At 41.8% G+C, this 15,158-nt stretch overlaps 1 protein-coding gene across 13 annotated transcripts in view; it reads right to left on the bottom strand.

Moving 5' to 3' along the window:
- The window catches only part of KHDRBS3 (KH RNA binding domain containing, signal transduction associated 3), a 210,314-nt gene that overhangs the window by 88,275 nt on the left and 106,881 nt on the right, over positions 1-15,158 (bottom strand). For all 13 annotated transcript variants that reach the window (XR_003438399.1, XR_003438398.1, XR_003438400.1 and 10 more), the window contains one exon: positions 12,304-12,443. Coding sequence is in view for 9 of the 13 variants with exons in the window: in XM_027132538.1 (XP_026988339.1) it covers positions 12,304-12,443 (140 nt within the window). In the remaining 4 variants the exon portion in view is untranslated. The remainder of the gene's footprint in view (positions 1-12,303; positions 12,444-15,158) is intronic.

Here is a 15,158-nt window from a genome sequence, read left to right as displayed (position 1 = left end):
AAATAAGGAAACCACGTGCAAAGTGAAAACTAAAAGCAAATGAGAAACAGGCACCTACCTAAAGGAAGGAAATTAAGTCATTTAGGCAGCTCGTCCAGCAACAATAAAGATGGTAACATCAAAGAAACCCCAGGAGTCAGGGTCTGCCTGGGACACAGGATAGGAAACTGACATCTGGGGAGGCTGCATCTACTGAGCACTCCATCACGTCCTGCCAGGGTCACAGCCAACCCTCACTCCAACACTGTGACCTGGGCCTTACCTGGCTTGTCTGCGGACAAGGAAACGGAGGCCTAAACAGGCCTTAAGACTGTCTGAGAACACACAGCTGGCACACCCGGGACCAAAACATATCAGATTCCACGAGAGAGGGAATAAAATGAACCTTCCCAAAGAGTGTACCTACTACCTAGGGACTGAAAGCATCACTCTTAGGTTAAATAAACACATATATTTTCTGAAGTAGAATTCAACATATTCATGTATTTCTAACATAAAATATGAGACTTCCAAGTCAGAGAGGAAGGCAGGAGGCAGAAGAGCCCAACATAAGGTAAAACTTGAGGAAGTGTGCAAGTCCCATGAAGAAATGAGGACAGAAGTTCAGCTCCGCCAGAAAATAAAGGCATAGCCTGACCCACCTCCTGTGGACAATGTCCTCCAAACAAGGAGAACCAAGCAGATAATGAGGCTGCCTACAGACCAGTTCTCTCTTCTTCTCTTGTTTGACTGGGATAGCAAATACACAGCTGAAAGCTCCAATTCCACAAACTCGTTCTTTGAAAGGATCAATAAAATTAATAAACCTCTAGACAGGCTAAACAAGAAAAAAACAACAATATCATAAATGAAAGAGGGGTCATCACTACTGACCTCAAGGACATTAAAAGATAAAAAAAGGAAGATGATGAACAAGTCTAGGCCCACAAATTTGTTAACTCTGATGAACTGGACTAATTCCTTGAAATATACAAATGACCAAATCTCCTATAAAGAGAATTAAATAATCTGAATAAACCTATGTTTATTAAAGAAATTTAATCAATAATTAATAATCTTCCAAAAAAGAAAGCACCAGACCCAGAGGTTTCACTGGCGAATCCTATCAAATATTAAAGGAAGGAATGATACCAGTTTTCCACTCTCTTCCAGAAAATCAAATCAGAGGAAACATTTCCTAACTCATTCTCTGAGGGTGGCCACCGGACGTGCCTCCTGAAAATTATTTCTACATTACTAGTCAGAGGCTGAGACTGGCCTGGGCCACCGGGGAAGACAGAAGTGACCGGCTTCCACTTGGTCTTGAGCCCTTATGGGGACCTGTCACAGGAGGTGCCTCCCAAGATTTTTTCTCTAAGTCCACCTGTGGAAGCCACAACTGGTCAAGGGGCTGGGAGACAGAGAGGCCGAGGAAAGGTGGCAGGGAGCTGAGCAAGGTGGTCTCTGACATCCCGAGGAAGAGACATGTGGTCCAAGGGGAAGCAAAAGGCATTAAAGACATTATACAATGAAACAAACAAGCAAGCGGACCATAAATCGGTATCTCCCATGAACAAAGACGCAAAAATCTTCAAAAACAGCAGCAAATTGAATTTAATAATGTATTAAACACGTCACGACCACATGGGATTTGTTCCAGGTATGAAAGGCTGCTTCAGCATTAGTGAAAATCCATGTGACCAGCCTGCCAAGAAGGCTTACGAAGAAGAATCGTAAGGTCACATAAAGCAGAAAAGGCGTTTAATGAAATGCAACGTCATTCACGATAAAGACTCGGCAAACTAGGAACGGAGGTAAGTTTACTCAAGTTAAAAAAGAACATCTACAAAAACCTACAACTAACATCATATTGAACGGTGAGAGACTGAATGCTTTCCCCTTAAGATTGGGAACAAGGCAAGGATGCCCAGCCTTACCACTCCAATTAAAACTGTACTAGAGGAAGACATATGGGAACATATGTTTATGTATGACTGATTCACTTTGTTGTAAAGCAGAAACTAACACACCATTGTAAAGCAATTATACCCCAATAAAGATGTTAAAAAAAAAAAATCACTCTAAAAAAAAAAAAAAAACTGTACTAGAAGTCCTACCTAATTCAATAGGACAAGAAAAGGAAATAAAACTTTTAAGATTGTGCAGGAAGAAACAAAACTTTGTCTGCAGGTGACATTTCCATGTAAGAATTCCCAAAGAATCAACCAGATCAAAACAAAACAAAGCAACCATACGAACAAACAATAAACTAGAACTAATAAGCACGTGAAACAGGTCTTGGAATACGAAGTTAATAAGTCAACTGCTTTCCTACACAGCTGCAATGAATACCTGAAATCTGAAATTTTGAAATTAGTCACTAAAACCACCAAGATGCCCTTTGTTCAATAGGTGAACAGATAAGCAAGCTGGGGTACATTCATATAATGGAATATGATTCAGCAACAAAAAGCCATGAGCTAATAGTGGTAAGTCATGTGAACAGTATGTTCCCATGATATGATGTAATAAAAATAGCATTTTATTTTTTACCTCTGCGGTTTTTGTTCCCCAAACCTATAACCCTGGGCTAATCGTGAGCAAAATATTAGACAAATCCCAAAGGAGGGACACCTTACCAAAACCTGACTGGTACTTCTCAAAACTGTCAAAATCCATGACTTTCACCTTTAGGCAACTTGTGTTATCCCTTTTTTGAGCACTGTAAGTTAGATCTTTTTTGTGTGTGTTTTCATACTAGGTCATAAAAATCGGTGCAATAAAACTGGTGGTCTAGAGCAAGGACACTGGATTCAGATCGATTTCCTGACTGTACTTATTTACCTCTGCCTTCCAATTAACATTCAAACTAATCAAGAGTCTGAACTTTCCAAGACAGTCTCCTCAATTGTGAAATGGGATACAGAACCCATTTCTTAGTACTATGGTGAAGGAAAAATGGCAGGACATACACGGTATTTAGCCCATTGGCTACTCAATGAATAGCAGCAACTTAGATAAATTTCAGTCTCTCTGAGCTGTACTGATAGACACTGTAATAGCTATAGTCTTCCTCACCTTTTTATCTCTGCTATACATCTAGAAAAATCTTCAATGTGATTAGCGAAAAGAGTAGTTTCTACCTATGGTACATCTAACTCATCTGTGATATTTCAGTCAACCTGTGTGTATTCAAACTAAATAAGCCTCTGGCTTCTTTATCTAATACCCCATCTCTGCCGTCCAAGGTACTATATCGATCACAAAATATTCAGTATTTCAATAAATTCATGTCTTTTACCACACGGAAAGACATTATATTTAAGAAGCTCACCATTCTTTCTTATCATCATCGACATTGTCAAGCTATGTGCCCACTGGGTATATGGAATCATACTAAAGAATCCGTTATAGAATTTTAGACAAGTCATTTGATATATGTAGCTCGGGATACTTGTCTACAAAAGACACTTTGAAGATTCGTTTTTAAGAGTTTCAAATCCCACGGGAATGGTGTCGAGCAGCACGGTCTTAGTACTGCCGTTAAGTGGTCTCTGGTGAGAGGAAGGCACGACGCAGTGACAGGCCAACGTGAAGGTCCTGCTGCACTGCCTCGTGCTCACTCAACGCTACAAATGAAGTTCAGGGTAGAGCTGAACAGCAGGGCTCATAACATGGGATGAGAACAGAAAAGTGTCTGGGAGATGACATTTATAACGACAATCAATGGGAACGTACTTATTTTTTACTTGAAAGGTTGATTCAAATTGATAGGATTGGGTGCTACACCGCTCAGAACGGGGATAAGGGAAAAGCAGAAACATAACACATCTGACTAGAAAGTTTCATAAGCAAAGGGGTGTGACTGTAAGGGTTCTTTCTGTTTGCATTTTTCAGCAGGGTGACCTTGGTTTCTGGTTTTGAAACTCAGATATGAAAATAATTGAGAGAAGTTTTTTCCATGGAAAGAGTGCTTTGGATGATCAATAACTTCTTGCATTCAGTCAATTAGGAACTAATTATTCAGTTTGTATATTAATAGGAGGTTTTAGGCTATGATGAAAAGGCATGTGATGTGGGTTCCAGCACACCCACACTCCAACTCAAATCTAGTCCTGTCGTCACTGGGCTGCTGAGCCTTGGTTTTCCCATCGACAAGTCCAGTTAATAACATCTGGCTCTTGCAGAACGGTTGTGAGGTTTCCAACCACATCAGTGCCTAAGCTAAAACAGGCGCTCAGCAAGTGGTCATTACCGTGTGGATTTCTACCTGGACTCTGTCCTGACGCTGTCCTTTCGGCTGCTAACCGAAGGGTGAGGAGAGAGAGGGGACAGAAGGTGCATCTCGCATTTGTGCTCATGTCGTCCATTCAGCAGCAGCGCATTTACGTACGTTTCACACATGTAGCAACAGTGATGCAGTGTGGTACAGAGTAAGGGTATATATACCACATTGTTTGGCCTTTGTCTATATATATATTTTTTTGCGGTACGCGGGCCTCTCACTGTTGTGGCCCCTCCCGTTGCGGAGCGCAGGCTCCGGACGCGCAGGCTCAGCGGCCATGGCTCACGGGCCCAGCTGCTCCGCTGCATGTGGGATCCTCCCGGACCGGGGCACGAACCCGTGTCCCCCGCATCGGCAGGCGGACTCTCAACCACTGCGCCACCAGGGAAGCCCTGTCTATATATTTTATGAGAAGCAAAAGTATATGATAAAACAATGAATTTCGTGGAATTAGCTCAAGCTAGCTCCAGCATTATCAGCTGGGTGACCCTGGGAAACACAGGGGATGCCTGGGCCTCAGGAAGAGAAAGGTCTACAGCTGATCACAGAGGGGGTGCCTGCTGGATCCAGTGTCAAGGTCTAGCCGGTCTCACAGTAAGAATAAGCTTTCCCAGAGATCCATCCGAGGACCCATGCTTGATGCGCTAATGACCTGAGGGCTAATTTATTTTCCTGTAGGATCCCTAAGACTTGTGACAACTTTCCTTCACTTCTCTGAAAGCTTAATCACTGAGATATTTTTTTTTTCTTGACAGAGGTTGACAAGGGAACGAGAAGCTGGACAGAAGGGAAAGGTAAACGCAGCCTACGGTCATAATCCCTCAGAACAAACGTAAGAAGCCATCGGGGCTGATGGAGACTAGAAGTTCTGAATAGGAGACTCTGGCAGCTCTCTGTCTCACCACCTTTACAGATCATCTGAAGCGCGGTGCTAGGGCCGTGCTTCTCCTCTCACACGTTACTGTGCACGCACATCACCTGGGGCCTGGTTTCGGGGCAGAGTCTGCATCAGTACATCTAGGCTGGGGAGTGAGACTCTGCATTTCAAGTGCTGCCTTGGGTAGCTTGGATCCAGAGGTTATAGACTTGTTATGAAACCTGTCGGTTATCTCTTTTCTTTATTCTGCGAACCATCCAACCTTCAATGCAATTAAAAAAAAAAAAAAAAAGACTAAGTGTTACGTTATCCTACATTGTACACAGTCTGTAAGAAATCCAATGCAATCTGTTTCTTCTCCAACAAGTTACAAACTGGTTACTAGTAAAACTGTTGACCACATAAGACAGTGTGAGAGAGTCCACCCTCTTAAAAGTACAAGAAACTTACCGTTTCATCCAGGGACGTAGCCCCTGAAAAGAGACAGCTCGCTCCGTACTCTGAAGCCTGTCACTGTCTTCCAATTCTGATTGTTAGCATGTTTTTACTTTTTTTCCTTATAAACAAAAATAGCAAAAACCTTTATCATTTCTAAGTATCAGCCTTACTTCTGCCTTCTGGGACTATGCCACACAAGTCTTCTTCCTCTGTGATGATGGTGAAATTGATAATAAAGGAGTGAAGAAGAGATGTGCAATTTGCCCAAGGACTGATCAAATATCTGTGCTACAAAAAAAAAAAAAAAAATATCTGTGCTACAGGAATTCTATTTTTAGTGAGGGATCATTTTGAGTAGTCAGAAAAGGAATCATGCCACAGTCTGGGCTCCGATGGGACATTTAAAAAATTAAGTAGGATATGGATTAATGTGTGCTCAACGTCCTATCTCCATTTTACAGACGAAGAAGCTAGGCTTAGAGAGGGAAGTTCCCTGAGACCACGCAGCTAGGAGGGGCTGGGGGTGACTCTGATTTTCCCATAACCACACCCTAACTCCAGGCAGATGGCCCCATTTTTCCTGCTTTCAAGCCTTTGCCCCTCTGCGCAGGATGACTTCCCTCTGGCACTACCCTGCCTTATTACTTTACCTTCATCCTAAGTGTGTTTGTACCCACGCTCCCCATCCAGGATGATCTGTGCTATCGTTTCTGCTTCCGCTTCACTTTTCCTCATAACCCTCGTGCTCTGTTTCAGCCATTCTGCCATAACTACTTGTTTCTCTGACTTTCCCCTTAAAAATCCCAGAATGGCAGGACAATGACTTGGTCATCATCTCTGCAACTTCAATTTGTCAAGGAAAGAGCTCAGGAAAATGTGTGACATTAAATGACCTAACACCAGAAACTGACTGATGGCCAAAGAGGAAAAAAATTGATTAAAACTTCTGAAGAGCCAGGGTGGGGAGGGGAGGGCAGGGGAGGAGATGCCCACTGCACCGGAAACACTCACTGGGCTCCTTCCACCCTCCAGGGCTGCAGACTGACAGCGGCGCTTGCTTGACATCATTCTAGGAAAAGTCAGTTGGCCTGATGGGTATCCAAGCCTTCCTTCAGCCGGCACTGGAGTCGACAGGAGGACCGGGAACCCACACCCGGCTTCGGGCTGCGCGGATGCACCGTAAGCAGGAGAACCGTGCTCAGCGGCTTTTCTCACGTGTCTGTTCCAGGCTGCACTTAAGTTACAAGTTCTTGTCAGAAGTTTTCTCGCTGTTTGGCACATTATTTGCCTCAGTTATTGCCTTCCCAAAGCCTATTAAGGTGATTTTAAAAGAAAGCACACGTTTTTCTCCTTTTGCCTCCCCTTAATCAACCCCAGCGTGGCTGCACTAACACACACTCAGAGAGCATGTGGACCCAAGGGAGTGAATGCTGAGGACTGAGGGGCAGTCCAGGTCTCACGGCAAGAGAAGCAGAGAAGCTCGTGTCCAAGGAAAGTCCTCTAGTGTCTGCCCGGGGCGCGGGGCACGTGTGTGGTCAACCACTGTCAGGGTTTTAAGAAAGGCACGGACAGTAGACACAGAGTTGGAAGGAAGGAGAGGAGAGTGACTGTTCTGACAGGTCAGGTGGTACAAGGTCCTCAGAAGGTAAATCCAGGAGGCAATCATATAGTTTACATAACATCCCAAATTAATGGGTTTTTAAAATTGGAAATTCTTATAATTTTGGCTAGTAGAAAAAGAAATACCATTTTCCTATATCCAGCCTTTTCTTAATGATAAAGAAGGGCTTTTTAATAGAGATTGGTAGAATAATATAAATCATATCATATGCTGGTGAAATATTTATGGCCCATATATTAACTATTCAGCTTTCCTGATAACATTTCTCACATACTGCGGAGAAGAATGGATCATTTTCTGTCATTAACACAATCTTTAGCGTCTGTGATACTATTCATAATCCATTTTAAAAAGAGAATAGGTACCATGTGAAAATCTGTGTGGATGAGAAAATGAGAGTGACCGAGTCCCATCTGATCCCCTGGTTTGGGGAAGTCACGTGCTCTGCCCAACAGGCAGAGCAACTGTGGCTACCTAATATTTATCACAGCAGCTGCTGAGATGCCGGTTTTACAAAGATACGATGTCACTGAAATCAGTGGGGCATGACCTAGTGTTAAAACAATAAATGATTAACTTAAGCTGATAGTTTCATGCAGTGTCTGAAAGCTGCCGGTTACTGCAGTGGTCCCATGAAATTTAAACTCTCCATGGCAGCCCTGTGAGCGTGAGGCAGCATCCCAGCGCCCTGGCATACAGTCTGGGAAGTGCAATCATAAGATCTAACATGGGGTTGCAGTCCAAGAAAAGAAGAGATAAGGGGAAGGCAAACTCTTTAAAGAAACTGTAGCTGAAAATTTTCCCCATCTGATGAAAGCTGATAAAAGCCGCGTGAATGGGTCAGCCTTATGTCCTAGGTTGAAACAAAACCACCACGTTCGGCACCCAACGCTGGTGAATGCATACGTACTACTTAGAAAGACAGGCTTCATCTGCTTTGTTCACTTTTTCTTCCTGCTCTTTCTGGTAACACATGCAGGGAGAGAACACTGCCTGCTACTTGGGGAAAGGGCCAGATGGGCCAGACAAGGCCAGTGGAGAAGCAACACAGAACTAGCCAGCTGTTCTGAAGAGGGGAAAGGAAGGGAGCATCCTTGGGGGCTCAAAACTGTGCAGCCCAGACCACCAGGGCAGCAGGCAATATATGCGGTGGAGACCCTACGGGGAAAACCACAGAGCTAAACAGAGAGTTTGCCTGGAGTGGCGTCAGTCCTAATCTTCCCTGATGTGTTCTCTGCTGGGGTCCGTGTGGGGAGTTAGGGAGGTGACGTACCACAGGGCTGCACAGGGCAGAACGGAAGTAAAGACACTTCCTTATCTCCTAAGTTAAAAAGGAGTAAGTTTAGTCCTCTCATTTGAAACTGAATGAAAAGGTTTTATTAAAATACTTATTTCTCCCTTCTGCAGGATTTACTTTTAGATCATTTACATCTTTCAGCAGAAAGCTACCCTGAAGTGATACCAGTGGGGAACATTCATGAAGATTCCAGTAATGACTTGTTCTGCTGTGAAATTCCAAAGTGGTGCTGTCCATGTGACCATTCCCAAAAAGCTAATCCCCTGGTAATCTAGTCACGTGACAGACAAGAACTACCCTAACAAAAAATGTTGTAAATGGTCAACACTTGATCAAAAGAGTCTAAAGAATTTGCGATTGTACTGTATTCACTCAACATGTATTTACTGAGTGATTCCTATATGCCAAACATTAGGGACACAAGTACCTTTAAGGTTTTACATAATACTGAGGGGTAACCAATGAAAAAGTGAACAAGTCAGAAAGGTAAATTCAGTTTGATAAGTGCTACCATGTAACCAAGAAGGGTGTTGTGGGCCGGCTTCTGGGTTATGGGGGCGGCCACTTCAAACAAGGCAACCAGCAAAGGCTTCTCTGACATGGTGCCTGTGTGTGTTGAGAACAGGATGCTGAGGGGCAGGCAGGCAACTGCAGACAGGCCTGCCAAGGAGGAGGAGTGAAGGCAAAGGACAGGGAAAGGAACGAGCTCGGCCTGTTCAAGGAACAGAAGGGAGACCAGTCTGGCTGGAGTGCAGGGTGGAAAAGGCGATCAAAGAAAAATAGGTTTAAGGCTTATTTCAGAGCTAAAATCAAAATGACTTACTGAGGGACTGAGTGTAGCGAGGATCTACCTATGACCGTCCAGTGGTCCCAGGACCAGAAAGCGCTAGGCTGCAATAAGTGCATTTGCCTTTTGTTTTTGACTGTTTTTAGCCATTTAGATGCTGTGAATTCTAAAACCATATTTTCCTCCGCTTTGGCCACTAGAAAGCTCAAAGCATAATCTAAAGACCAATTTTGCCAACCCTACAAAATAACATGTACCTTTTTGTGTATTAATCTCACCCTTAGGATTTTTGTAATTTTCTATCCTAATTATTTTCCATATTAATTTATTTTTCTTCTGGTAGATGGACATTAACTTAGCAAGTTACTATATGTGATCTGATGAGAAAAAGTAGTAAAAATATGTCTTTTCATCGTAGTTTGTATTAATTGTGCTGTAACTAATATATAAGAAAAGTGACAGAATGAAAATTCTATGGAAAAACTGCAAGGGGAGAATGAGTGGAAGAAAAAAAAAAAAAAAGATTCTGGATAAAAACAGAAGGGAAGGATCAAAGACAGGGAGAGGCATGGTTTCTGGAACCAGACTGCCTGCATTCCAGCCAGGCTCTAAAAATCCCCAGCTGAGTGACTGGAGCAAGTAACTGACTCCTCTGGCCTTGGTTTCCTCATCTGTGAAATGGTGACTTCAGCAAAACAGTGCCCGCCTCACAGGGCTGTTATGAGGCTTAACCTAGTTAATATCTGTAATGTGCGCGGAAAGCACTCAGTCAGTAGTAGGCACGATGTGAGTGTCTGTTAAAGGAAGTTTCAGTTCGGGATGTAAAGACAAGTAGGACTTAAACAGGTGAGAGGGTTAGAGAGCGGAACCACAGACTTGCAGACACAGGAGCAGTGTGAACAAAGGTTTGGAAGGGCAGAGCACACCCTTTAACCCAGTGGCGGTGCCGGGGGGAGGCAGGCGCTAAAGCAGGAAACCTGGCAAAGTAATGAACAAAGACCAACTGGGAGAGAGGTCTTAAGAGAAAGTACAGAAGGGCAACTGAATGCCTCTTAGAGGAACATGAATTTCACACTGTAGAAAACAGAGTATTTGAACGATCTGGTGCCACGCCAGCCCACAATCACATGGAGGGAAGGAGGCGGTGCCTGGCTCCTTGGCACGTGGGGAGCGGAAGTGCCCCACGTCAGGTGTTGGATCAGCACGAACTAGCCACTGCTCCACAGGCGAACCACTGGGTCTGAAGTGTGACCTGAACGGTAATTCCATCCCAAAATACCCACTACCAAAGCAATGGAAAAGCTCAAAATGGCAAGCAGGGTATAGGCTGCCACCAAGAGGAATAATTTTTCACCTGGGCAGATGGAGGTATCTCTCCAGATACTACACTCCCTCAAAACAGAAAGTTTCTGCCTTCCTTGTCGATTCATAACATAACATTTTCAACTTAACTGAAAATGAGACAACTAGATTAGAAGTTACCTTCAGCAAAAATGGAAGACCTGGTCTAAGGAACAGGGCATCCCCTAAATGGTGGCACTGCACGTGCTCTATTATCTATATTCTCTATCCAAGGGATATCCGTTCTGTGAATGTTGCCTGATTTAGAGAAAAGGGCCTTTGCAGATGTGACGTTAGGTCGAGAATCCTGAGATGGAAACACTACCCTGGGTCACCCAGGTGGACTCCAAATACAGTCCCATGCATCCCCATGTGAGGGAGGCAACTGGAGATGCGAGAAGGCAGCGCTAAGAAGGAGACAGAGCAGAGTGCGATGGCCTCAAGTCAAGGACCGCCTACAGGCACCAGAAGCTGGGAGCGTCACCACGACGTCCCCCCTACAGCCTCCAGGGGGAACAGCGGTCAGTACCTTGATTTTAGCCTAGTAAAGCTGATTTCAGACATCTAGCCTCCAGAACTATGACCAATTTCTATTGCTTAAAGCCACCAAATTTGTGGTAATTCATTGTAACAGCCACTGGAAACGAATATAGCAAATACGTAATTTCCTATGATTGCAAGTAAATTATTTAACAGGAGAAATGGAAATGATAGAGATTTACCGTTTACTGAACAGCTACATAAATTATTTCATTAAATCATCATCAGCAATCCTATTATTATTAGCCTGTTTTTTACAGAGAAAACCCACCTGGTACCATGCCCAGATCTGTGTTCCTTTTACATTGCAATAACACCTGTCTGTAACTGCTCTGACAGCGAGTCGATCAGCACTCAGCAGGGGGACTCACTCTTTATTCCTCCAAAGGAACTTGGATAAATGGAAGAAACCTATTTTAAATTATTTCATGCAAAACTCTACCTGAAAAAATATATACAGTCACCAGTGAAAAAAAGTCTGTGTTACTAATTTCCACTGAGTTCTTCTGGGGGCAAAAATGCAAAAATTAAAAATAATTTTCAAATAAGTTTGAGAGTCACGTCTCAATTTATAGTTTGCTTCAATTGACTTACGAATTCATTAACATATTTTTCATGATAAAAGCAGTCGTGATTCCGAGACAGAAATAAAAATTCGGTGTGCCTGGACAAGCTTCGGAGTTTCAGATACCACAGAGCATTTACACGGCATAAAAGGACAACGAGCATCGGGACACTCACCTGGTACCTGACACTGCTCAACACTGGAGATGCGGCAATGAACTAGCCTGGTACTGTCTGCGCTCACTGGGAAAACACAAGCTTCCACTATCTCCATTTGTGCATCAAAGCTATGACTTACATTCAAAGAATTAGGGGATTAATAACATGAGGGTGATTAAATAAACTTATCTACAGTCATTAGCTAGTAAGTGGTACAGGTAATATTTAAGGCCAGGAATACCTCAGTCCACAGTGAATCCTCTTAATACGACACCATATTGCCTGAATGTATTCCTATAGGCTTTGTACCAATACACTGGTAAAGTCGCTTGCCCGTTAAAAAAGGAAACATTAAAACTGTTGCCATCGTACCCTGTTCTAACAACAAACAGGTAAGTCAATTAATCACACCTACCTGGTTATTGCTGGGGTTGGTACACCTCTTGTACGCAAGGTAGGTTTCCCTCGAACAACTGGTACATCTGCATTTTCTGAACCACCATTCAAATATGTTAATTCCTGGAGCTGTGCTTGCCTGATTTCATCATTATAGTCCTACACAAAAGACAGAAGATAACAAAGAATTCAGGACATGAAGCAAATAATTTTTAATAGGAAAAAAAAAAAGGTAAGGAAAATAGTTAAATTCATAAAACAAGACTTGAGTTTGTTGAAATGAAAATTTATCAATAAATTGTTGTAAAAAGAAAAAAAAAACCGTATTTTTCCCCTAAACTAGAATTTTCTACAGTCAGCCATATCTCCTTCTGCTGTGCATACTTTCCAAGTGAAATATTTATAATAAAATTAAAATGGCACGTAACTGATATATGGACATTATTATTTACAACTCAATCAACCAGTAGTTACAGAGAGCCTAGTTTAGCCAGAACTATCTCAAGAAAGAAGAACGAAGTTGGAAGACTGGTATGTTCTCATTTCAAAACTTACTATAAAGCTATAATAATGGAGAATGTATGGTACTGCCTTAAAAGGTAGACATAAAGATCAATGAAATAGAATTGAGAGCCCAGTTATCCATTATAGTCAATTGATTTTCAAATAGTCTCTAACAAATGGTGCTGTAACAAATGAATATCCACATCAAAAAAATAAGATGGGCCCAAAATACACAAAAATTATATCAAAATGGATCAGAGACCTAAATGTAAGAGCTAAAACTGTAAAACTCTTGAAAGAAAACGTGAAAGTAAATTTTCATGATCCTGTATTACATAATGATTTCTTAGCTAAGATACCAAAAGCACAAATGAAAAAACAGTCAAATTGGACCAAGTCAAAATTTAAAACTATTGTGCCACAAAAATACCATCAAAAAAGTCAAAATACAGCCCACAAAACAGAAGAAAATATTTTGAAATCCTATTACCTGATAAGCAACTTGTATTCATAATACATGAAGAACTCTCACAGCTCAATAATAAAAGGACACATAACCTAATTTTGAAAGGATAAATGATTTGAATAGGCATTTCTCTCTAAGAAAAACAGAAAGTAAGCCCAAGAAAAGAAGCTCGACATTATTAGTTATTATGGAAATGCAAACAAAAAACACAATGAAATACCACGAACATACTCCCTAGGATAGCAGTAATCAAAGAGATAAGCAATATCAAGTGTTGGTAAGATTGCAGAGATATTGAAACCCTTACAACTTTCTGGTGGCAATGTAAAATGGTCCAGCCACTTCGGAAAACCACGTAGTAGCTCCTCAAAAATGCTGAACAAAGAGTTACCATATGACCTGGCAAATCCATTCCTAGGTAATACCCAAGAAAATGAAAACATATATTCATGCAAAAATGTGTGTTCACAGCAGTATTAGTCATAATAGCCCCAAAGTAGAAACAACCCCAAAGTCCTCAACTGATAAGTGGACATATAAAATGTGGTATATTGTAAAATGGAGTATTATTCAGCAATAAAAAGCAACTTGAATGAACCTTGATAACAGTATGTTAAGTGAAAGAAGTCAGGGCAAAAGACTACACATACTGTACGTGTTTTATATGAAATGTCAAAAAAACCCAGGGAAACCTAGAAAGAGAAATTAGTGGCGATGTAAGCCAGAGGAGTGTGAGAAGGTAGGGGAGCCAAGTGGGAGGGACCGCTAATGGCTATGGAGTTCCTTTGGGGGATGATAAAAATCTAAACCAGTTGGTAGTCATGGTTACAAAACTGTGAATATACAATAATCCAGTGAACTGTATACCTTATGGGTAAACTGTATGGTATCTGAATTATATCTCCATAAAAGCTGTGTAAAAAGAACAAAAACTAATTAGTGGTTGCCAAAGGTGGGAGAAGAATGGGGAGTGACGGCTGTTGGTTACAAGGTTCATTTTGGGAGGCAATACAAATGGCCCAGCTGAGATTAGGGGGACAGCTGCAGAACTCTGCGAATATACTAAAAGGCACTGAACTGTATACTTTATATGAGAGAATTTTATGCCATGTGATTTATATCTCAATAAAGATATTAAAAGGAAAAAACAACACACCGGAGGCAGAAACACCAGATGGAAGCACTTAAGTAATCCCAGTACGTGGTAAAGATGGCCTGGAGTAGGGAAGTGGCAGGAAGGATGGTGACAGGTAGATATGGAGTTATTTATAATGCCTAATTTTATTAGAAATGGTAAAATATTGGATATGGGGGTATATGAACAAAGTCAAGAAGTTTGACTGGTTTCTGGAAGATAAGGAGAGTAACAAAGTGACATCATGATTTAATCAATTTTGTACAGGTCGAGTCTGCAATGGTCTATAGCACACAAAAATTGAGCTGTTGTAGAGCAATCAGACATAGGAACTGGAAATTCAGAAGTTAAAGATATGGATACAGAAGTGGGAAGGAAGGCCGCACACATTACAGAGAAGGGTGTGTCATCCCAGCTGGCCCTTGGCAGGCTCCTGGCAGATAACCTCTGAATCCGTGGTGGGTTCTGCCTACTAACAGTATGCTCCTTACCATTTTACTAAAAACGTGTGATTAATAAATTATTTTTAAAGCACATTCTAAATAAAATGTGCTACCTAAATGCTGAATATTGGCCCTGTTGAAAAGTGTTAGGAGGCAGGACATAAAATTGTATGTGGTTAAAAATTGATTCATGGGAAAAGAAGATAACTGAGGCCCTATTCAAAAATACAATTAAAAATTTAAAAAGAAAAATAAAAAAAAGAAAAGCATTGCTCTAAGTAAAGTTAGGTAATTTACAATGGTGCCACGAAAACTAGAATTAAAGC

Source organism: Aethalodelphis obliquidens, unplaced genomic scaffold, assembly GCF_003676395.1.
Source record: "Aethalodelphis obliquidens isolate GAN/ISIS:26980383/991018 unplaced genomic scaffold, ASM367639v1 scaffold41, whole genome shotgun sequence".
Lineage (NCBI taxonomy): Eukaryota > Metazoa > Chordata > Mammalia > Artiodactyla > Delphinidae > Aethalodelphis > Aethalodelphis obliquidens.
The sequence above is the reverse complement of the archived record's forward strand: the minus strand, read 5'-3'. Positions and strand labels throughout refer to the sequence as shown.